The sequence below is a fragment of the Pseudorca crassidens genome, chromosome 20 (assembly GCF_039906515.1).
Source record: "Pseudorca crassidens isolate mPseCra1 chromosome 20, mPseCra1.hap1, whole genome shotgun sequence".
In the NCBI taxonomy this organism is placed as follows: Eukaryota; Metazoa; Chordata; class Mammalia; order Artiodactyla; family Delphinidae; genus Pseudorca; species Pseudorca crassidens.
Window position 1 is genome coordinate 12,139,133 of NC_090315.1, and position 24,735 is coordinate 12,163,867.

Sequence of the window (24,735 nt, forward strand, 5' to 3'; positions counted from 1 at the left end):
GAGTTCTTTCAAGGATTAAACAAGGGAATATCTATGGCATTTGGAAGAGTATGTGGCACAGAGTAAGTGCCTGATAAACATTTGCTATTACTTTTATTATTCCTTCATATTATAACACCTATTTCATCCCATTTCGTGGCTGCGTATTATTCCAGAGAACTGATTATCTACATTTACCTGTTCTAAATAAAGCATATTTAATTTTACATATTTTTCTCTTTATAATCCATCCTGCAAAGAACATCATTTTTATAGACCTTATTTCCCTCATTATTTAAAAATACTTGCAGGACTTCCCTGGTGGTGCAGTGGTTAAGAGTCTACCTGCCAATGCAGGGGACACAAGTTCGATCCCTGGTCCGGGAAGATGCCACATGCCATGAAGCAACTAAGCCCGTGTGCCACAACTACTGAGCCTGCGCTCTAGAGCCCGTGAGCCACAACTACTGAAGCCCGTGTGCCTAGAGCCTGTGCTCCGCAGCAAGAGAAGCCACTGCAATGAGAAGCCCGCGCACCGCAATGAAGAGTAGCCCCCACTCACCACAACTAGAGAAAGCTTGCACGCAGCAACGAAGACCCAACGTGGCCAAAAATAAACAAATAATTGCAAAGGAAAATTAAAATGTCAAAATAGGCATATTTAAAATTATATTTTTAATTATATATTAAAATTATATAATGGCAGGTTTTCTTCCCAATTTCTTTTCCTACTTCCCTAATCTTTGAAGAGAGTACAAGTACCCTGAATCTCCATATATTGGCCAAGAGCAAGTTATAAAGTTTCCCACGGTTTTTGTAATCTGATTTGGAAGAACAATTTGCTTTAGTATTCCCACTTATCTGATTATAAATTAATACTAATACCTTTCCAGATGTTTATTAACCATCTGTATCTGTCCTCTTTAACATACCTGTTCATGTCCTCATTCATATTCCGCTATATTTTTTCCTTTGTCCTATGTATAAGATTCTTTATTCTGGATTTTGTCTTTTTTTGGAATCCGTTTGGTAAATACTTTTGCCCCAGGTTGCTATTTTTTCTGGTAATACCATGTAAGGTATCTTTTGCCACAGAGGAATTTAAAGATTTTATACAACGACTGTGCTAACTTTGTGTGCCTGGAGCGCTGAGCATCTCAGAGTACCTGCGGCGGTACTCAGGTAGAGGAGAGATGCAGAAAGAGAAGAGACGCAACCCAAGAAAGGGGTCGGGGAGGAGCAGCGCCACCTACTGACTGTGGAAATCATCACTCAAAAGGCCCTCCAGACAACAACACTACAAGACACAGGTCTCAAATGAACTCTTTCTTTCTTGTTTATCTTTCACTTAAGCAGACTGCTTAGCATTCCAGACCCTTGGTTTCCTGTGTCAACGTGAGCAGGTGTCTCATATTTCAAGTGTTTGAGAAGAAAATGAGACAAAATCTCCTCACGCAGCTGCTCTAAAGAGTAAATGCAGAAACAGAAGTCAAGTTACTGGCAAATCTAGTATCACTGGACATTTTAAGCTAAGGTTACATACTACTTTAGTCAAACTGGTTAATACATAAAAGAACAAAAAAGGACCAGTAAATAAAATATACACAAGCCATGACTCAGGCCTGGGGAAGTCAGAATCCAGCTCTTCCTGTGTGAAAACCTCCAAATATGTTTGTGCAAAGCAAGTTAGGGCTGCGCCATGCTTGTATTTGGATATTCTACCTAGAAAACAGCCAACATGACACATATCAAATGTACTCTTTCTATACTGAGCTCATGGTACAGTAAGGAGAAAAAACTGAGACTGTTTTCAGAACTGATTTTGGGGGGGAAGTTTTAATGTAGGAAAGCTGTCATTGCAGGGTGGCTTAGAACAGTCAAATTCCTAAACCATCTAAATGGCTACAGGTGGGAAGCAGTTATAAATAAAAGGGTACCAAAAAAATAAAATAAAAACGTACATCAATTCAATGACAAATATGTTGTATCCATTAAAAAAATGAACGTTATCTAGTATTAAAGGAAAGAAGTTACAATTTAAAATTAAATGTACATCATAAATACAAAAGAGTTATGAATGCACATGAGAAAAAGAGTAAGAGAAAATAAAAACAGTTTGTCAGGAGGGAAGTAGTGAAGTGAGAGAGTTGTTCATTTCTAGTCATTTTTCTACTCTATAAAATAAATAATAATAACACAAAATAAACAATAAAAACAAATGCAATGAACACTCAAAAGGGACAACTTAAGAGCTGGGAGAAGAACAGGCCCTCCCATGTCTCTTGTTCTGCTTGAGTCATCCCAAGACAAACGTGCAACAGTCTGAGTAATGAGATGGAACTTTAAAAGTGAGAAAGGCAGGCCCTACTCACCTTGAACATGGTCATGTTTCCTCCTGTGTCTGGGGATGGGCACAGTCCTGAGTTACACAGATCCTGGGAGGTCAGAACTGCACCTGGCAGAGTGTCTGGGAAGGCAGAAAAAAGACATGAAAGAGTGACCTGGGTCGCCGCTCACCCATGCAGATGCTTCTTGTGAATGAGCATATGAATGTTCACAGCAGCATTATTCATAATAACCTAAATTTGGAAACACCCAAAATATTGGCCTATGCATGAAAGAACAGACAAATTGTGGCATATCCATACAATGGAATATTATGCACCAATGAAAAGGAATGAAGTCTTGATTATGCTACAACATGGATGAACCCTTGCAAATGTGTGGGAAAGCAAAAGAAGACTGACACAAAAGTCTACATATTGTATTGTATGATTCCATTTATATGAAATGTCCAGAATAGGCAAATCTATGGAGACAGAAAGTAGGTTAGTGGTAGCCTGGGTATCTGGGGAGAGAATGGGGGTTAACTAAGGAATCCAACTGGGGAAATGAAAATGTTCCAAATTATTATGGCAATGGTTGCACCACTCAGCAAAGTTACTAAAAAATCATTGATTTGTACATCTCAAGTGGGTGAATTCTATGATATGTACAATATACCTCAAGCTGGTAAAAATAAATGTTTATTAATCTACATGTCATTTAGAATACTAATTTATGGATCCTGAGTCCATACTAATATTTACATTTAAATGAATAAATAAATAAGTGGGAGAGAAGAAGCTTCTCTTTATAGTAGAATGCCCACTAATATATGTATCTCCCCATAATAAAACTTTATTAATTCCAAAAAACAAGAGTAACTTTACAATGGAGAAATCTGACAGACATTACCTTAGCCTAGTAAACAAAGTTGAGTTTACCAATATAGGGACAAACTGATATCCTTTGGCTCCTGTTATGTTGCAGTGACGAGGACACTTCACCACTTCTGTGGAATCCCTGCCAACAATGCGTAATCTGAAGCTAAACATGGAATATATCAGATGAACCTCAAATGGTCCTCCAAAATAACTTGCCTCTATACTCCCTAAAAGCATCAAGAACAAAAAAGACAAAGGCTGTGGAATCATTCCATGTCAAAGAAGAACATTATGAAAAGTATGAAAAAAATTTTGTAAAATGTTTATAAACAAATATACACCTTAAGGCAAGGCATAAAATTGGAATTTTTTTTAACGATCAAGTGCATGAGCTTTATTATTGCTTTTTAAATTGAGGTATAATTGGGTTATAATATTAATTTCAGGTGTACGACATAATCATTCTAGTTTTGTATATGTTGTGAAATAATTACAATAAATCTAGTCAACATACATCACCATACATAATTACAAATTTATGTATTGTGTGTGATGAGAAATTTTAGGATCTACTCTTCTAGAAACTTTCAAATGAGCAATACAGTATTATTAACTAGAGTCATAATGGTGTACATTATATTTCCATGATTTATTTACTCTATTCAAACTTGCAAGTTTGAACCTTTTAACCACTTTCATCCATTTCACCCACCCCCGCCACACCCTGTCTCTGGCAACCACCAATCTGTTCTCTGTATCTGTGAGCTGGGTATAAAATTGGACTTTAAACTGAGGGGAAAACCAGTTATGAAGACTTCCAATGAAAAACAGAACAAAATACAGGACGTGGATTATATAACAGTATGTTACCTAATATGCTATCTGGCATTATCTACTGTTACCTATTAACTATGATTAGAAATAACTTAATAGATATCTAATACATAAACACTATTCTCTAGTGTAATATCTAGTATAGGGGCTTCCCTGGTGGCGCAGTGGTTTAAGAATCCGCCTGCCAACGCAGGGGACACGGGTTTGAGCCCTGGTCCGGGAAGATCCCATATGCCACGGAGCAACTTAGCCCGTGTGCCACAACTACTGAGCCTGCACTCTAGAGCCTGCGAGCTACAACTACTGAACCCACGTGCTGCAACTACTGAAGCCGCGTGCCTAGAGCCCATGCTCTGCAACAAGAGAAGCCACCGCAGTGAGAAGCCCGCGCACTGCAACAAAGAGTAGCCCCCGCTTGATGCAACTAAAGAAAGCCCATGTGCAGCAACAAAGACCCAACGCAGCCAAAAATAAATAAATTAATTAATTAATTAAAAATATATTTAGTATAATAGTCTAATATTACCAAGTATGTGATGCTAAAATCCTATAGTCAGCCTTTCCTAAATCCCTCTTACCAAGACACCCCCTGATTACTCATGGTATGTGGGCTTCCTTCATGCAGAAAGCTAAGATGAGCTGTCACTGAATATAGGTACATTCCTGATGGAGGAACAGAGTAGATAGGCAAAATGTAAACAATTGGTGAATTCAGGTAACAAGTATAGGAGAGTTCCTTATACTACTTTTGCAACTTTGCTATAGGTTTAAAATTATATAAAAATAAAACTTTCTTAAAAATCAGGAAACAGTCACAGGAATAACAATAATAATGAAAATAGTAAGACTGATCATTAAATTACATGGAAGTTCATTAGTTTATTCTTTCTTGTCAGTGTTTGGAAATCTCCATACTTAAAACACATAAGGGAAAAATCACTGAGAAAGGTAGGATAAAATAATCTGTAAAATGTTTATAAACAAATACACAAAAAGAATCACTAAACAGAAATGCATTAGAAGCTTAACTGTTGCTATCTTTACACCCTGAATTAATAAGTAATTAAACAATTTTTTTCTCTCAAATTTCTTTAATTTCTGAATGTTCCACAATGATACAGTTCTATGAGAATAATATTATTTGTAACAAGTGAAACAAAATAGTTGATGATATTTTGAAAAACTCATAGAAAAGTCCAAGCCCATTTTATTTGATGTTAAGGTCCCTCACAATCAAGTTCTGACTAAACTGCTTGATTCCACCTAGTTCCTAAAGCTTAAGGAGAATTACATCCAAAAGATTATGAACTCAAGCTCTGGACTCAGACTGCCTGAATTCCAACCCCACCTCAGCCTCTTACTTGGTGGGTGACTATGGGCAAATAACTTTCAGCTCCCTGGGTCTCAATCTCATTTTTCAAAACAGGAAAAGAGCAATATTTCTTCACGGAGCCATGGTGTGACATAATGTATTTATTTGTGTAAAGCCCTCATCACTTAAGTTAACAGTTAAGGATTAATTACTATCAATACTCATGTCCAATTACACATCCTACACATTCTCTGACTGATGTGAAGATCATTGTAAAACAAAACTGTCAAGTCCCACTCACGTGGAGCTTTGCTATCATGTAGCTCAGGGTCACTCCCTCTACCTCCGTGTGGTCCTTTTTGAGAAATCACGCTGGAGAAAGAAAGAATGCTATGAAGTGCCACGATTGAGTCCCCGTCCCCATAAAAGTTAAAGCTTCCCCTCCCTCCGAGCAATCTAGAAGCAATCCCGAGCAATCCGGAACCTTCCCCTCCAAAAGAGTCAGAAGGGGTCCGGGATTATCCAGCGTCACGCAGAGATAGAGAGAAGGGCAAGTGTCATTGAAGCTGGATTTCTGACCCTAACCCGGGGACCTGACCGCTCCTCGAGAAATTAACACTAAGGAGAGATCATTCACTACGTGCCAGGAACTTAAGATTTCTATTTGTACCACCTTTTTCAATTCCCAAAACAATTCTTCTAGGAAGGTCCTAACATTTTAAAGAAAAGCAACGGGAGGCACAGGGAGATTAACTCCCCACGCGAGGAAGTGGAAGCGCGCGTGGAAGGTGTAGGGAGGCGGACTGGGCGAGGTGAGAGCCGCGGAAATTCCCAATCCAGGGGATACGCGAGCGTAGCCAGTCGCCTCTTGGGGTTTCGAGAACGCCCCAAACGCACAGAGGCTCCGCCGAGGGGCACGTACACGGCCGTCCTCGCCCCTCCGCACCTGCATTCTCCGCCGAGGATTCTTTTCCCCTAAATCGATTGCCAGGTGGTTGCGCGTCCCAAGCGGAGACACAGGAAGCTCGCAAGGGCCAGCGAGACGCGGAACAGACGCACGGGCCCACAGAAAATACACCGGCAACCCGCCCACTCCGGGAACGGAAGTGCCTACGAGTCCACCGGGCTTTCTGGACTACACTTCCCAGAATTCGTCAGATCCGCCTCCCTGAGCGGAAGTGCGAGCGACTACACAGTGCCTGGACTACATCTCCCAGAATGCCGAGGAAAACAGTCCAGAGGCTCACTTTCCAGGAAGACTACGGGAAGCTCCTTGACTACGGTTCCCAAAATGCCAGAGAGAAAAGATTCCGCCAAGTCCCAACTTCCGGGGTGGTAAGGCGGATTCCTACACTGAGAGTCTGCATTACGTTTCCCTGAGTCCTCCAGCGAAAATGTTCCATAGACACGACTTTCTGAAGTCGAAATGCCTCCAATTATGGCAGGAGTATTGTTGGAAAGGGAACAAGTGAGGAGATGCAATCTTCAAGAAATTAATAGGGTGGGGGACTTCCTTGGCCGTCCAGTGGCTAGGACTGGACGTTCCCACTCCAGGGCCTTGACAAGGGTTTGATCCCTGGTTGGGAACTAAGATCCCGCATGCCGCAGGGCGCAGCCAAAATTTTTTTTTAAATAAAAAAGAAAGAAGTTAAGGGGGGATGACTGTTTAGGGAACACTAGGTGATTGAAAGTAGTTTGATTTGAATATAATCTGACAATATGAGGCTAAAACTGAGAGGTCAAAGAATAGGCGAGGTAGAATGATTTGGGAGGGACCAGGAGGATCGAAGAAGGTACCAGACCGGTGGTACCACTGGTTTTTCAGGAAAAATAACTTGAGAGGGCCAAAGTGGAAGCTTGTCCTCATGGAAAAGTGCTCTTCCCTCATTTACACTTTTCATTGAAGTTATGATCCCTCTTTGGAGGTGAAAACACCAAATTTCAGAGACGTTAAGAAACTGTCTGCTATCTCAAAGCAAGCATAATGAAGGCTGAAGAGCTTGGCATTGGAGTCATTCTGACTCCCAAAGCCAAAATGCTAGAGCACTGGGGAGGATTCTATTGATGGAGGATGTTTTGTACTGAGTTTTTTCCTTTATATTTTCTGGTTAAAATATCTTTATTATAGTGAGCAATTTAAAAACACATATGTTGGGACTTCCGTGGTGGCGCACTGGGTAAGAATCCGCCTGCCAGTGCAGGGGACACAGGTCCGAGCCCTGGTCCCGGAAGATCCCACATGCTACGGAGCAACTAAGCCGGTGCGCCACAACTACTGAAGCCGGTGCGCCTAGAGCCTGTGCTCCACGACAAGAGAAGCCACCGCAATGAGGAGCTTGTGCACCAAAATGAAGAGTAGCCCCCGCTCGTTGCAACTAGAGAAAGCCCGCGCACAGCAACAAAGACCCAACGCAGCCAAAGATAAATAAAATATATTTTAAAAAAAATAAAAATAAAAACACATATGTTATTGGAAGCCAATTAAAAATTGTATAAAGCAAAATGGGGGAGAGGGGGATGCACCTAGATTCCTTCCCCTTGAAGATAACCAGATTTTTTTTCTCTCTGTAAACATGTCAACACATATGCCTATCAACATACATCTTTGTTTTTTTAAATGAAATCTTGTGTTCTGTATCTATTTTTCTAAACTCAGTATAAGCTAGTCATTTTCTAATGTCAGCCACTGAAAATCTAACTCCTTCCAAAAGATGGCTGTATAATGGTGTGTTGAATGTAATGAGAATTAAAAACAAAATACTCCTGACATCTGAAAGCTGACATGGCACTCACAGGCCAATAGTATTCTCCTTTGGGACATAAATCACAGACTACCATCCTCAAATGAGGTTTCTCTGAGACCACGGTAAAGTGAGACAAAAGAAGACCCCTTCGTAATTTTTAGACAGACAAAAACAAGGTCACTGTGCCACCCACACAATGACAAACATCCTCCTCTTGGCTAAAAGAGTGATGCTATTTCTTTACCACTTAGGGCTTTATCTTTGTTCTAGTCTGCTCTCCCCAAATATAACATTTATTGAGATACTAAATCTTAAAATTGCTTCTGCTTTCTGGCAGCATCCAATCCGGAGTGAACCCTGCGTCTTAGGCCCTCTCCCAAAACACTTAAATGAAGCCCAAATCCTGTAATAGATTTTTTTCCTGACACCCTCTTACCGTCGTGGCACCTCATGGTTCCCCAAGGTGGGTGTAATCTCTCACCGCAATGAATAAACCCGATTTATCAAACCACTGCTGTGTTCCTGGATGAATTAAATAAGCATTTTGGCACAATCCCTGATGAGTACTAGATTTGCCATTATATAGGAAGCTGCAATGAACACGGTTTTATGTTGTTCTGGGAAAGATACTCAGGTAGAGGAGAGATGCAGGAAGATGCCACAGGAAGGGAGTTATTTATCCTTATCTTTGAGATGGATAGTCTTTACCTCAATGGTTAAAGCAGATGTGCTGTGTGTGTGTGACAGGCCATGAGTCAGGCTGCTTTTGCTCACACAAAGTTCAGGCCGAACCATGTATAAGCTAAAATGACTGCCCCACACCTCGATATGTGAACATTTTCTCCATCAAGACTTTTATTCATACCATCCCATTTAATTCTCAAACCACCGTATTAGGAAGGTAGTGTTAAAAAAGAAAGAACAGGCCCGGTACTTCCCTGGTGGTCCAGTGGTTAAGACTCCGTGCTTCCAGTGCAGGGGGCAAGGGTTTGATGTCTGCTGGGGGGAACTAAGATCCCGCATGCCCGGAGGCGGCTAAAAAAAAAAAAAAAGGCCCAAAATGGAGTCATTTGCTACACCCCGCCCCATGACAGCAAACCAAGACTTATCTGCAGTTTCCACCTTACATAGAAATATAATGTTAATCAACCAGGCTGGTATTTTCTGGCCAGCACTAACGAGGTAATCTATTACAAAGCCCATTTCCATCCCCCAGAGAAGAGGCAATCTTCACGATAAAGCCCTTGCCATTCCATTCCCCACAAAAAGAGATCTTGACCTAAAAATAATCCTTTCTTTTCTTTTACTAATAATTCCTTTGCCCTACTTTTCTGCCTAAAACAAAACAAAAAAAACTTTCCATTTTGTACAACCCTTATATTTACTAGATGGGATGCTGCTCAATTCACCAACTGTTGCATAAAGCCAATTAAATCTTCAAATTTACACAGCTGAATTTTGTTTGATTTTGCCTTTTTTGTTTTGTTTTTGGCCCCGCCATGTGGCTTGTGGGAGCTTACCTCGCCCACCAGGGATTGAACCCGGCCCTCGGCAGTGAAAGCTCGGAGTCCTAACCACTGGACCTTCGGAATATTCCCTGAATTTTGTTTTTTAAGAGTAGTAATGTCATCCCAATTTTACAAGAAACCATCAGAGACAGAAATTTAAGTAATTCATCCAATGTTCTACTGCGGGAAATGACAGAGCAGGGTATTAGGTGCACGGCCTAGGGGATGGGTCCTCAAGGCGAGAGCCCTAGTGCCCCTCCAACCAGGCCAGGAACGATCCCATCCGCCGCACCAAACGCAGAGGACTCCGCCCAAAGGAACAACCGCCCACGCCCCAGCCCTCAAACCATAGCTCTCTGAAGCAGCTCTTTCCCCCAAATTGATGGCTGGGTTGGACAGGTTCCCAGGGAAATTCCCACGGGTCGCAAAACGAGGAAGCAACTCACCAGCGCGAGGGAAGAGAGGGAGACTACCTGACCGCCCAGAGCTGCAGGGCCTGAAACCCCGCCCCCAGGCTGCGCTGGGGATACACTTCCCACAATTCCCCTGTCCCAGCGGCGCCTGTGCGGAAGCGTCTGAGTCTCTACGGAACTTGTAAACTACACTTCCCAGAAAGCCAGAGGAGAACACAGCCCGAGTTCCCACCCTCTTCCGCCGGAAGTACTTCAGCCACTTCGGAGCTGTTGGACTACAGTTCACACAAATCCCTTGGGGACAAAGTTCATATTGCCGAGTTCCTGGGCAGTAAGGTGGTTTCGTACTGGGGCTAGTGTTACCTTAACCTGAATCCGTGAGCGAAAACTATTGTATGTTGTTTAAACTGCTGTTCGTTTTGTCTCTGTTAGAACAGCAAACCTAGATAATATCATTGGAAAGTTTAGTTCAAACTCCATTGGTGAACTTCAGATCCTCTGAAGAATGCACAAGATGAAGGCTCAAATAGCTGCGCGTTTGGAGATCTACATAGCAGAACTGTTGATAAAATATTTTAATTTAAAACTGTATTACAAGGAGTTCCTTGGTGGGCTAGTGGTTAGAATTCTGTCCTTTCACTGCTGTGGCTGGGGTTCAATCCCTGGTCGAGGAACAGAGATCCCGCAAGCCATGCGGCGTGGCAAAAACAAAACAAAACAGAAAAACTGTATTACAACCTTCATGGGCCCAAGAGAGGTAGAGTAATTTGATTGATTCTTTATTGTGTCTCCTACATGAGTCTGAGTCACCCAAAATCAGTGAGCTCCATTCTGGCAGCGCACTGTCAGGCCATGGCCTGCAACATTTGGTTGCAACAATTCATTTACAATAGTCTTTTTAAAATCTATTGACAGGGCTTCCCTGGTGGCGCAGTGGTTGAGAGTCCGCCTGCCAATGCAAGGGACACCGGTTCATGCCCCGGTCTGGGAAGATCCCACATGCCGCGGAGCGGCTGGGCCCGTGAGCCGTGGCTGCTGAGCCTGCGCGTCCGGAGCCTGTGCTCCGCAACGGGAGAGGCCACAACAGTGAGAGGCCCGCGTACTGCAAAAAAAAAAAAAAAAAAAAAATCTATTGACAAAAGTCACGGAAAAAATCATTTCAATTTGAATGGGGGCCACCCCAACAGCAGGCCCATGTAAAAAGACCATCCAACAAGCGATGCCACATCTGCCTGGTGACCCCTTGGTGGGATGGTGGAAGTCCTAGCAACTGTCTTGTGCCCCTTGGAGTCTTTAGTCCACACATGATAGCCAACAACTCCCCATGTGTTTCGGATACAAACTACCCTCAGCGGCTGAGATAGATTTCTCTTAAAAGACAAATCTTAGTGCTGATTGGGCCCTACTTGAGAAAAAAGCCATCATAGGCCCTGAGCCCATGACCCTTAAGTGCAACTGCCTATTTTACCATAGGTTATGGAAACAACACCCCACAGGCTTGGAACAGGCAGTGAAGCCTCCTTATTAAAAGGAAATGGTATCTACAGGATACGGCTTGAACCCTCAGGCATATCCAAACTACAGGCGAATGTGGCTTTTCCCACCCTCTGTCCTTTGCCCAAGTCCACAAAGCCAGGAGGGATTGCCCCCTCCTGGCCCCATTGGCCATCCGTGGGGCCTCTTGGGATAAACCAAGTCCCAGTGGAAAGGGAGTCCATTTATTTCAGTCAGCAGCACCACATCGTTCGTGATGGAGCCCAATGGAGAGATACCACTTTCCATCCCACGACTGGGACATCCTGAATAAAGGATGAGAAAATTCACAGAGCTAATTGTAGTCACTTTGACACTGGAGGACACCATCAAAAAATTATGTCATTTTTTTCATATTTTTACTGACTCCTAGACTGTTTGATTCAGTTGATGGGCTCGAAATAGATTTCACATTCAGGCTTATCCCCTATGACAGGGCCTTCCACATTGGCAATATATTACCTCTCAGACCTCATGTATTACAATGAAAATTTCCCATCTCAGCTCCTACCCTGACTCCCAGAGGTGGCTCATTTAAATGTCGTATCTGTCCAATTTGCTCCCATTTCTCAAGTAAGCTCAAGTATTACCCTCATCTTGGGCCCCAGATGCTTATATTTGGGGCCACAATTCATGGCATCTCCATGTCACTGGCCCTAACCCAAACCCTACCCTCCCAACGTGATTATTGGTGGCACAGCCCATGAAGGTCTATACCAAAGGGTGAATGACCCTTCTCTCACCATCAAATTGATTTTATTGGGCCATTGTGCCAATGTGCTGACACAAACCATTTTGTCCTCACAATGACTGATACGTAAACAGGTCTACTCTTGGCTTATCCTTTCCAGGGTGCTAACCTCACCACTATAGCCCTCATTAGAACTTGGTTTCCTCTGGGCCCCCAGATATCATGGACTCTGATCAGGATACACACTTTAGTGCTCATTCAGTTCAGGCACAGACCTTACAAGAAAGCAACACTTGCAAATTTCATTTGTCTTATCATCTACAGATAAACAATGATCTACTGAAGGATGCCCTATTAAAATTACAAAATGGATAGTGGCTTCCAAATGGCTCTTTTACACACTGCCTTATTTACTCTGAACTTTCAACCTGTAGGTCCCAAGACAGTCTGTCAAAATGCAATTAAGGGACCCATCCCCTCCTCTTTCTAGTCTCTCTAAAATACCCAGACAGAACTCCCTTTCCCAATTAATGACACCTCTCCACTCACCTAATCTAAGAGGAGAACTGAAAAGATTCTGGCACAGTGTGTGCCAGATTGGCACTCAGTTCTAAGGCAGGTAATAGAATGAGACCCATTGAGAAGTGAGGACCCATGACCCCCCCCCAAAAAGGCTATTCTATAGGCTACAATAAAGCTCTCTGCCAAACCTTCTATCTTTCCCCAACAGAGTTTTTAAAAATTATTTATTTATTTATTTGGTTGTGTCGGGTCTTAGTTGCAGCTCGCAGGCTCCTTACTGGCAGCTCGCCGGCTTCATAGTTGTGGCATGTGGGCTCCTTAGTTGCTGCTTGAGTGCTCCTTAGTTGTAGCTCGCCAGCTCCTTAGTTGTGGCATGCGAACTCTTAGAGCCCACGAGCCACAACTAGTGAGCCCGCAAGCCACAGCTACTGAAGCCCGCGCGACTAGAACTTATGCTCTGCAACAAGAGACACCACTGCAATGAGAAGCCTGCGCAACGCAATGAAGACCCAATACAGTGAAAAATAAATAAATAAAATAAAGTTATAAAAAAAAAAGAGTAGAAAGCCGGGGCTGGTGGAACTGTTAAATGTCTTGATTGTGATGATGTAATATGATAGTAAGCATTTGCCAAAACACAGAATGATCCACCAGTCGATTTTACTGTATATAAATTATTCCTTAATAATAAAAGAAGAACATGAGCATATAGGATCTTCATAGATGCCTTTTATCTCACTGAAGAATTTTTATCATGGATACTGAGTTCTGTCAATTGCCTTCTGTGAACCTAGGATGATCATATATTTGATGAAAAGAATCCAGACATAAAGAGTACATACCAAACACACAGGAAGCTCAAGAACAGACAGGCCTAATTAATACACGGTATAAAAATCATAATACTTTTTGCCCCTGGAGGTGGGAATGACAAGAATAGTACACAAGGCAACACTCTGGTTTAATAGAAATATGGTATATATTGATCTCGGTGATGATTACACAAGTAGATACATTTGTCAAAATTCATGAAGATGTAAACTTATTTATGCATGTGGCTGCATGCGAATCACATCTCCAAAAAGAACTGTTAGCATAGAAAAGTGCTGGCCACAACCTGGTGAACTGACTTCTGGACCCACTAATGGGTTACAACCTTGAGCTTGATAAGCACTAGTTCACAGGACCTGCAGGGTTGGGGAAATGAGCCCAAGTGTCTTATTTAATCCTCCAAGCCTTGGAGAATTCCTCCTTCTACAATTTTATAGAAATTTTTAGAGAGGAACTGAAAGAAAATTTCAAAAGTGACTGTTCTCCCTTTTACTCATTTAACATTACTGGACACCTGCAGTGTGTTCGGCGCTGAAGAGGCAGAGTGGACTTGGCCGTCAACAAAGTCCCAGCCCTCCGAGAGCTTCTATTCTGGTGGAAGAGATTTGGGCATTTCCATCTTAGTACTTTTGGTTACCTTCAGCTCAGACTCATCCCTCTTAAGCCTCTCTTCTCTGTCATACCTGCTAAATGTCAAGGCTCTGAATGAAGTTCTTATGTCTTCACGCTTATGAGGCTTCTCTGCCATGTGGTCGCCCAACCACACAGACATGTCAAGCTCTGGCAGAAATACTCTTTTATCAAACAGGTGTTTTGTCTTCTATGGCAGGACTATTTCAGCACCCATTTGAGGTATTAAACCATGTAATTTTATAGAGCTTCTTTGCTGTACGTATTCTCTGATGAGGGACAGTCCTTGTCACCCTCATCCCCAGCATGGACTCGCTGATGAATTATAAGACTTGAGCTCCAACTGAAGCCTTTCCCACACTCCTCACATTTGTATGGTTTTTCCCCTGTGTGGACTCTCTGATGGGCTTGAAGGTATGAGCTCCAACTGAAGACCTTACCACATTCCTCACACTTATATGGTTTCTCTCCAGTGTGGACCCTCTGGTGGGCTTGAAGGTATGATCTCTGTCTGAAGCGCTTACTGCACACATCGCATCGGTATGGCTTCTCTCCTGTGTGGACTCCACGGTGAGCCAGAAAATTTGAGGCCCGACAGAAGCCCTTCCCACACTCCTCACACTGGTAGGGTTTCTCTCCAGTGTGACACCTCTGATGGGCCTGAAGCTGTGAGCCCACACTGAAGCCTTTCCCACACTCTGCACACTGGTATGGTTTCTCTCCGGTATGGACTCTTTGATGCACTTGAAGGCTTGAGAACTGACTGAAGGCCTTCCCGCACTTCTCACATTTATAGGGTTTCTCTCCCGTGTGGATTCGACAATGAACGTTAAGATCTGAACTCCGGCTGAAGCCCTTCCCACATGTACCACATTTGTATGGTTTTTCTCCAGTGTGGCCTCTTTGATGGGCCAGAAGATTTGAGGCCTGACTGAAACCTTTCCCACACTCCTCGCACTTATAGGGTTTTTCTCCTGTATGGACTCTAAAATGAATGTTAAAATCTGAGCTACGACTAAAGCCCTTTCCACATGCATCGCACTGATATGGTTTCTCACCACTATGGCCTCTCTGATGGTCCAGAAGGTTTGAGGCCCGACAGAAGCCCTTGCCACATTCCTCACATTTGTATGGTTTCTCTCCCGTGTGGCTTATCTGATGGGCTTGGAGGTGGGAACCCACACTGAAGCCTTTCCCACACTCCTCACACTTAAAGGGTTTCTCGCCTGTGTGGATCCTACAGTGGATGTTCAGATGTGAGCTGTAACTAAAGCCCTTGCCACATGCCTCACATTTGTAGGGTTTCTCCCCAGTGTGGATTCGCTGATGAGCCTGTAGGCGTGAACGCCAACTGAAGCCCTTCCCACACTCTTCACATTTATAAGGTTTCTTTCCTGTGTGGGCTCTCTGATGGATGTGAAGATAGGAGCGCTGACTGAAGCCCAGTCCACACTCCTCACATTTATAGGGTTTCTCCAATGTGTGGGCTATGGGAGGAGCTTGACAATGTGAGCTTTTCCCGACGTTCCTCCCACACTCCTCAAATCTGTGTGGATCCTCTCCAGTGGGGACCCTCTGATGATGACGAAGATATGACCTCTGACTGAAACTCTTACACGACATATCATATTTGTTCAATCTTGTTCTACTGTGGACTCTCTGATGGGCTTGAAGACTTGAAAGCCGACGGAAGGCGTTTTCACATTTTTCACACTTGTAGGGCTTCTCTCCTACGTGGGCTGTCTGGTTCATTTGAAGGTGAGAGTCCCGTATGAAACCTTTCTCACACTCCACCCCTTTGTAGGGTTTTTCTGCAGCGTGGTCTCTGTGGTGAACTTGAAGATGTGAAGTCTGATTGAAGTCTTTACCAAACTCCTCATCTTTACTGAGTGTGCCACCTTGTTTTTCCATCTGAGAGCCAGTTCCTTGAATATTTCCCATGGAATCTTGACACCTGGTTAATTCCTTTGTAACCTGTTGCCATATTTGTGAGCAGAAAAGCTCTTCATGTGGCAGATACCTTAATCCAACTTCCCGAAGAGTCTCCATGCCATTTAGATTCTTGTCTCCTAAATGGATAAATAGAATTTAGAGATGGGGTATGTGAATGCTTTGCTCAGAGATGTCAAGGTTATAAACTTAGGCCCACACCATAAGGCTTTACTGAACCTCGAAAAGCTTCTGTTTTTCTTTAACATCATGTATCATGTTCTCTGATTTACATGCCTCCAGACACCAAGAGGTGGCCCACCAGGCTGTCATTCATTACACATTAGTGGAATCCATTTAGAATCATAGTAAGTTTCATAGGTGAGATATAAATTAGAAATATGATGGCTACAGAGCAAGAAAAATACCTCCTAGGGAATGTTTACAAAGACAAAGCTGTACCTTACTCACAGCCTTATCTTCTTTGCTGTAGCAGGTGGCTAATAACAGCTTCCACATAATTCTGCCTACTGCATGCACATCTGATCAAAATGCTCAAAATGTCTAGTAAGACCCTTAGACAGATTATCAGAGGATGTCCCCAGGCAATGTTGAAAAACCTCTGCTTTATTTTAATGGAAGTTTACTCCAATGGAAGGAGACTTTGAGGCAATAAATAAGTTGGAAAGATACATGTCTGGGAGAAATACCTTATCACCTAAGGCCCTAAAGTTCAGAATATAAGCAGAGAGTGGTTCTTTGCCTCCTCCTGGGAAATATCCTTACAAATGGGCTGTAAACTTTACTTTCCCTGGCCACAGAGCCAGTTCTTCACAACACTGAAAGGGTTAGCTGGAAAAAAAATCAAAGCCAAGTTTTGGAATTAGTATGTTACTGTAATAACATACATTAGTCTAAAACCTCATAACAGTAAAGTTCCTACAACCACCAGGGGTAAAAAAAAAAAGTGAAAAATTAGAAGTTTATCTTTTACAATACAGCAAAAACTTGCGAGGAGGAAATAAATAGGGCATAATACAGAGTCTCGAAATCAACATTGGACCAGAAGAGTTACGTTCTCCTTGGAACTCTGTTCCACCGATCAGCCATATAGCTTGCTACTAATTTCTTTTCAGGTGTCTTTTCAAATAACACCTTATCTGTGAGGCCTCTTTTTTTTTTTTTTTTTTTTTTTTTGCGATACGCGGGCCTCTCACTGTTGTGGCCTCTCCTGTTGTGGAGCACAGGCTCCGGACGCGCAGGCTCAGCGGCCATGGCTCACGGGCCCAGCCGCTCCGCGGCACGTGGGATCCTCCCGGACCGGGGCACGAACCTGTGTCCCCTGCATCGGCAGGCAGACTCTCAACCACTGTGCCACCAGGGAAGCCCCTGTGAGGCATCTTTTACCATACAATATCATATAGTAAATTCTCCCTATCCATTCTACGCACCTGGCAATCTCCATTTGCCTTACCCTGTTTTGTTTTTACACAGCACATATTCCTATCTGACATACTACATACATCCTTGATCTTTTTCATTTTATGCCATCTCCCACTTCAATGCAATACCCATGAGGACAAGCATTTTGTATTATTCACTGGTTTATCACCACTCCCAGAACCCTGTCTGATACAGTCAGTGTTCAATAAGTACACGTTGAATGGATAAATAAATCCCAGTTTGACATCTCTGTGAGAGTTAGAGCCATGTTACAAAAGTAAAAGAGGTTTTTCAAGTAAGTTACCCATAACAGGAAAGAAAGTGGAAACAGCCATGTTGTTGGGAAGCTGAAAGGCTTCACTAGATGCAGGGCTAACCTATGTGGATGTTGCTGATGAGAAATCGTGATGATCACAAAATCAAGGAATTCCCTGGCGGTCCAGTGGTTATGACACCACACTCTCACTGCCAAGGGCCCAGGCTCGAGCCCTGATCAAGGAACTAAGATCTCACAAGCCACATGGTGTGGCCAAAAAAAAAAAAAAAAAAAAAAAAAAAATCACGGCAAAAACTGGTGGGCATATGGGATATCATAAGCCACTTTCAATGATGGGATTTTATTCTGAATCAGTAAGAAGCTACAAGAGGTTCTGAGCAGAGAAATGACAAGATTTGAATTTAAAAGAGTCACTCTGAGTGGAGAATTAACTGTGAATGAGCAAAGCAGAAGAGAGAGCATTACAAAGACTGAGGCAGTGATCCACAGTCTAGGTGCTGACTTGGACCAGAGTCACAGCTGTGGAGGCAACAAGAAGCAGGACAGACTCAGGGTCACACGGCTCTCACCCAAGGAGTGACGGCTCTGGGTTGCTATCTTTATCATCCAAAGCTTTTCTTCTCTCTTTAACTGGGATATTACATCTGGTGTGAATGATTGATGCCCTGCAAAAAAGGCAAGGAAAAACATTTAAAATCAATATGTTAGATGCCCAAATTAAGAGAAATTGTGGCTCCCACTGCACTGTCTTCAGGACATCAAAATCAGTGTTTTCCAAACTTTTAATTATGACCCATGGGAGGAAATACATTTTATGCAAAAACCGAGGATAGGTAGCCATAAGCATAAATTATGGGAAACCATTATTTTCATCGCACCCTTTTCACCATTTCTCACACTATTCTTGGCAATGGGCCACAGTTTTTACTGCAACATGCAGTTATTGCCAAGGGCTCTGGTATCTTCTACCCTATTTTATTTAGATTCCCTAAAGAGTGTCATGACCTACTAATTGGAGACGACCACAATTTGAAAAGCCAGAAAACATACAGCAGTCACATGGTCAATTAACAGTTCATTTACAAACACACTTTGGCCTGGGGAGAAAGACTAGAAAACGCCATCTCTGAGTCTCATGCTGATTAGAAAACCGGAAACCAGTTCAAGAGCTCCAAAGCCCTGCCCATTCAAGGACACGTAAATAAATACCACAGGGGCTGATGCGATGTTCAGTCCCAGAGTGCCCTTCCTCACCCACTGAGACCAGGTTCTGGAAGTTCTCCAGCATCACTTCCTGGTACAGCTTCTTCTGGGCAGAGTCCAGCAGCCCCAGCTCCTCCTCCGTGAAGACCACAGCCACGTCCTTGAAGGTCACCGCCTCCTAAGACATCAAACACACTCCATCTGAACCTTGCAATGCAGGTCCCCTGGTGAAAGGGCGGCACTGAGGAAAGTGGGGACGATGTGTATAAAGTGGTTCCAGATTCTGAGAGACCAGAGTCAATTTTGCCATAACATAAACATTCCCCATAACTCATTTATGTTTTAGATTTTCTTCTTTTCACAATAAACGCGGAGAAGAATAAATTTTTACATAGATTTTTGCTTCCCATCCAATTATTTTCTTAGGATAAGTTCCAAAGAGTGAAAACTGCAATGTCAAAGAATAGGCAGCTTCAAAATAATTATGTACAACAGCAGATTTTCTTTTCAACTTTTCCCCTATTTTATCCTCCTCCAAGAGTATATAAGTATCCCTGATTCTCTAAACCATATACCTTGAATATAACCATATTTTTAAATCCTAGGCAATTTTATCAGTAAAAAACAACTTATTTGGATTATCTGTACTTATTTGATAATTAATAAGCTCATCATATTTTCACATATTTACTAGCTATCTTCATTTTTTTCTTCAGAACCTTGCCTGTTAATGTTCTTTGCTCATACTCCAATTGGGGTTTTATCTTAGGATTCTGTAAAATTCCTATTAGAGATTTTAAGCTTTTTTTTTTAGGGTGTGTATTATAAATATTTTTACCCACATTCTTCTATTGTTCTTGTACAGCTTTGGGTACAGCATGCTTTCTCATCCTTGGCACTCCTGACATTTGAGGACAGATGACTCTTTGTTGGGGGTGGGGCAGGGGGCTGCTGAGTTCACTGTAGGATGTTTAGCAGCATCCCTGGCTTCTACACACTAGATATCAGTAGCACTCCCAAGCTGTGACACTAAAAATGTTTCCAGATGTTACCTGAGGGTAATTAAGAATCACTCGTATACAGCATTGTTTTAATTTTTCGTACAAAGACTGTGTTCAGTGCCAGAGCCCTGCACATCCAGTGCCTTATATGAGCAACAGAGGTCATGGAGAAGAAGGGGCCACCAAGAATGATCTATGGTAGGGACAGTATCATCTATGGAGTCTTCCACCCACCAGGACAACTAGGCACCCCACAGAATAGGCTAAGTCCCAGGTGGAGAATTCTTTCCCCTTGTCTCACTCTCTTTATCCAAGTAAAAATCCTAGGAGTCTTTTTTGGATCAGTTGGATCTTTGGTTTCCTATGTGAACTTGAGCAGTTTTCTGAAATTCTACAATCCTGTTTCTTTGTCATTAAAATTCAGAGGAGACCAAGTTCGGCCTCATAAGGCTGGTCTGAGACTAAATGGAGTTAAGAAATGAAAAGTCTCTGTACAGGTCTTTTTGTACTTTTAAAATTAAGTACATTAGTACTTTGAAAAAATTCATTAATATGTGAATAAAAAGTATAAATCAATAAATAAAACATGCACATGATATGATTCAGACATGGGTAAGAAACAATCTAGCTTTCTTACATGAAAATATCTAATAATATTTTCTCTGTGTGAAGCGTTAGTTAGATCCTGGTGCACTCTGCCATTCTGGAATATTCTACATACAAAATACCCGAGGTACTGCATAGCAAATGTACTTTGTCAATTTAGAGTACCTAGAACATTAAGACCAAAGAATAGCAAATTCTTCCAAATTCCCTTTTGAGGAAATTGGTGTTAGGAAAACTGTTATTACAGTGTTTTGTTTTGTTTTTAAATTTTATTTTTATTTATTTATTTTTGGCTGTGTCGGGTCTTCTTTGCTGCGTGCAGGCTTTCTCTAGTTGCGGCGAGCAGGGACTACTCTTTGTTGCGGTGCACGGACTTCTCACTGCGATGGCTTCTTATTGTGGAGCACAGACTCTAGGCACACGGGGTTCAGTAGTTGTGGTATGCAGGCTCAGCAGTTGAGGCTCACGGGTTCTAGAGCACAGGCTCAGTAGTTGCGGTGCATGGGCTTAGTTGCTCCGCGGCATGTGGGATCTTCCCAGACCAGGGATCGAACCCGTGTCCCCTGCACTGGCAGGTGGATTCTTTACCACTGTGCCAACAGGGAAGCCCCTTCAGTGTTCTTTAAAATGGTAAACATTCTGAACTACCTAAATGTCCATGAATGGGGAAAAGTTATGAGACACACACATCCCACCACACACACACAATGCACACAAATTCAAGGGAATATGATGTTGCCATTAAAGATGTGGGATATATAATATCAATTAGAAAAGGTATAATTTGAGAAGTTTATGCTACAGGAATTACAAATATACAGTTATGAACGCATATGAGGAAAAGAACATGGGAAAATGAAGACAGTTGTTTTGTAAGGGAAACAGTAATAACGTGAGAGATTTTTTTAGTTGCAACTGACTTTTTCTGTTCTACTCTTATTTGTGAAATTATAAAACGTGATAAAACAACAAAAATAAATCAAACAAAAATAAAAAGTAGGGATCATTCGGCCCTCTTCTTGGGAAGAGTTTTCCAAATGCCTACTGTTCTCTTTAATCTTTCCCAAGAAAGGGAAATAGGATGCGTCTTATCACTGAGAAATGAGGTGACAAGTTAACACCTAGAAGGGCAAGCCCAACTCACCTTGAGCTTGGTCATTTTGTCCTCCTCCTTCTGGGGAAGCGCTGAGTCTTGGGCAGGCACAATGGGGGAAGGAGAAAAAAGCCGTCAGAGTCTGGCCAAGGGTGTCACTGACCCATATGGCTGCTTACTGTGAAGCAGCAACAGTGCCGCTTCCTCAGGGTGGCCTGATGAGCAAAGCCTGGGCTGGACTCCAGATGCTACTCACCCCTTCAGCCAAGAGCCCCTGGGCAGTGAACGAGCCACCCAACCACACACAGGCCCTCATACAAGTTCCTGTAGCTCTCAGGGTATGATTCTGATTCTGGGGAGGGCGGAAATTGAGAGTAAAGCACCCAGGTTAAGAGAGTAATTTCTGGGGCCAAATGTCTAGGTTCATGAAACTGTGACATATTAGCTGTGAAATCTTAGACAAATTATTAGTATCTCTGTGCTTCAACTCTTCCATCTGTAAAAATAGAGGGATTATCAACGGCTATCTCATAGGATTGTTGTAAGAATTAAATAAGTAGGCAGAAAGTTCAAAGAACACTTTCAGGGCACCTTATTTCTCAGTAGCAGCAGAAAGCAGGTAATATTCAGTAACATAAAACCTGTCCTCACCAATAGCTTTAATGGAGCCTTAAAAGGCTGTTGCTTTGTTGTATGAAAATCACATTTAACCTCTGCAATATCTGTTATTCTCTCTTGGTTTTTCATATTTAATTTGATGCCTTTGCAGTAATATTTAAGATTACATTGATTTTTTTTTTCTGTGTAAAATACACATCACATAAAATTTTCCATTTCAACCATTTTTTAGGTGTAGAGTTCGTTAGGTGCGTTCATATTGTTGTGAATCATCACCACTAACCATCTCCACATCTTTTTCACCATCCCAAACTGAAACTCTGTACCTATTAAACAATAACTCTCCATTCCCCTTCCTCTCAGTCCCGAGTAACCACTATTCTACTTTCTCTATGAAACTGATATTGTGGATGACAGCTTTTTCAAAGATGTAAGACCTTGACAATTTTTTTTTTTTTTTTTTTTTGCGGTACGCGGGTCTCTCACTGTTGTGGCCTCTCCCGTTGCGGAGCACAGGCTCCGTACGCGCAGGCTCAGCGGCCATGGCTCACGGGCCCAGCCGCGGATGGGATCTTCCTGGACCGGGGCACGAACCCGTGTCTCCTGCATTGGCAGGTGGACTCTCAACCACTGTGCCACCAGGGTAGCCCCAGACCTTGACAATTTGACTTTGTTACCAGTAGGGCCTTAAAAACACTATTATCATGGAGATGAAGAAAAATGAATAGAATCCTGTGATTTAACAGTAAGTTAGTCAACATGCCACTTAAATGAACAAGCTAATCATAGTAGTGATGAAAACAACAAAAACGGCAATGTTTAACATTACATAAGCACTAAGTACGTGTTAGGGACCTTGAGAAGCACTTGGCACGCATTGTTCCACTAAGGTACCTCCCACATACCTGTGAAGAAGCTAGGGGTGTACTAGCCGTGTGACTCCAGTCTGATCACCTCCACCTCCGTGCCTCTCCTCACCTATAACAAGGAGAGAAAAAAAAAAAGAATGTCAGTCCTAGGGTTACTGTAGTGGATGAATGAGCTAAATGCCCTTGGCATTGTACCTGGCATTTTACCAAGTTCTCAATAAATGATGATGATGATGACTGTTGTTCCCACGTAACAGATGAGGAAGCCGAGGCTTGGTGAGGTCAAGGGGCAGGGGCGGAACCTGAATCCAGCTCTCACAAAGAAGCCAGTCTTCTAGATCTCGTCTCTCTGCTGCTTCTAAAGAAAAAAATAAACAGATGGGAGTCTGAGGTCTCATGCAAAGAGAAATGAGAGCTTGAGAGCTAGGGATAAAAGACTGACATAGAAACAGGGAGAGAACTCTGAAGCCAGATGATCTGCTTGAAGGAGATGAGAACAGGGTTGGGAAGGGTGGAGGCTCTGGAATCAGACCCCCAGTATTTGAATCCTGGCACCTCCAACTTGTTACTACTTAGACCCAAGGTCTGATCTATAAATTAGGGATGGTTATAATAATAACAATAATTATTATAATTATAATACAATATATTATAATTATATATTATATAGATATATAGATAATATATTCATATAATATAATTATGTATAATACAGTAATATAATTATAATAATACATAGGAAGGTTAGTCAGTCTAAGTGACTCTCCATAAAACATGTGCAACAGTATCTGGCAGCTTAAACATTCACTAGGGCTGCTTTACATGAAATAGTCAAGGAAGCTCTTCCTTGGGGTGGCTGCAACCGCACACGGCTTGATGAGCAGACGTGGGCAGGATTCCAGACGCCACTTACGCCTTCAATCGAGAGCCCTGGTGCAGTGAATGACCTGCCCAACCACACGCAGTGGCCCTAATACAAGTTCTCGTAGCTGTCAGAGTATGATTCTGATTCTGGGGAGTGTGCAAACTGAGAGTAACATATCCAGCTTAAGAGATCAGTATTAGTTAATTATTGGTTCATTAATTACTTATTAGTTTATTATTATTAGCTAGTCCTACTCCAGATAGAAGAACCCTGTATGGAAAGGGGCAGTGTAAAACTTTCCAATCTTAGAAGAGATATCCTTTCAGGATTTGTAATTCACCTTGTTCTGACTCTATATTTGTCCAGTGACTTCTGCTCAGTAAGAAGTGCTTTACAGGGAGATCTTTCCACCACCTCTGTGGAAAGGGGATAATCAGTAAATCACTGTCTGTTTTGGGATTAATAGTAACTCAGCTTTACATCCCAAGCACCTAAAGCAGTGCCTGTAACAGTGATCACTTAGCAGTCAGTGTCAATGTCAGTGTCCTGACACATGAGCCCTCCCATACAGGTTCATTCCAGCAGAGGCACATAAAAAGACTAGACTAGTTGGTCAAAGGTCTCTTTG

General features: G+C 42.4%; 1 protein-coding gene across 21 annotated transcripts in view; it reads right to left on the reverse strand.

Annotated features, from left to right (window-relative positions):
- Positions 1 to 24,735, reverse strand: part of LOC137214349 (zinc finger protein 227) — a 119,841-nt gene that overhangs the window by 76,147 nt on the left and 18,959 nt on the right. For 5 of the 21 annotated variants that reach the window (XM_067717951.1, XM_067717956.1, XM_067717952.1 and 2 more), the window contains 6 exons: positions 23,438 to 23,600; positions 23,279 to 23,351; positions 21,807 to 21,853; positions 19,062 to 19,233; positions 18,422 to 18,517; positions 13,698 to 16,272 (listed from right to left, as the gene is read on the reverse strand). In XM_067717951.1, coding sequence (XP_067574052.1) covers positions 14,444 to 16,272; positions 18,422 to 18,517; positions 19,062 to 19,233; positions 21,807 to 21,821 — 2,112 coding nt within the window. In that variant the 5' untranslated portion in view covers positions 21,822 to 21,853; positions 23,279 to 23,351; positions 23,438 to 23,600 and the 3' untranslated portion in view covers positions 13,698 to 14,443. Of the gene's footprint in view, positions 1 to 2,351; positions 2,447 to 3,216; positions 3,413 to 4,597; positions 4,683 to 5,632; positions 5,844 to 6,277; positions 9,111 to 9,930; positions 9,957 to 10,029; positions 16,273 to 18,421; positions 18,518 to 19,061; positions 19,234 to 21,806; positions 23,352 to 23,437; positions 23,601 to 24,735 lie in introns of those variants that run through there. The other 16 variants (XM_067717950.1, XM_067717957.1, XM_067717962.1 and 13 more) reach the window with 16 other exon arrangements.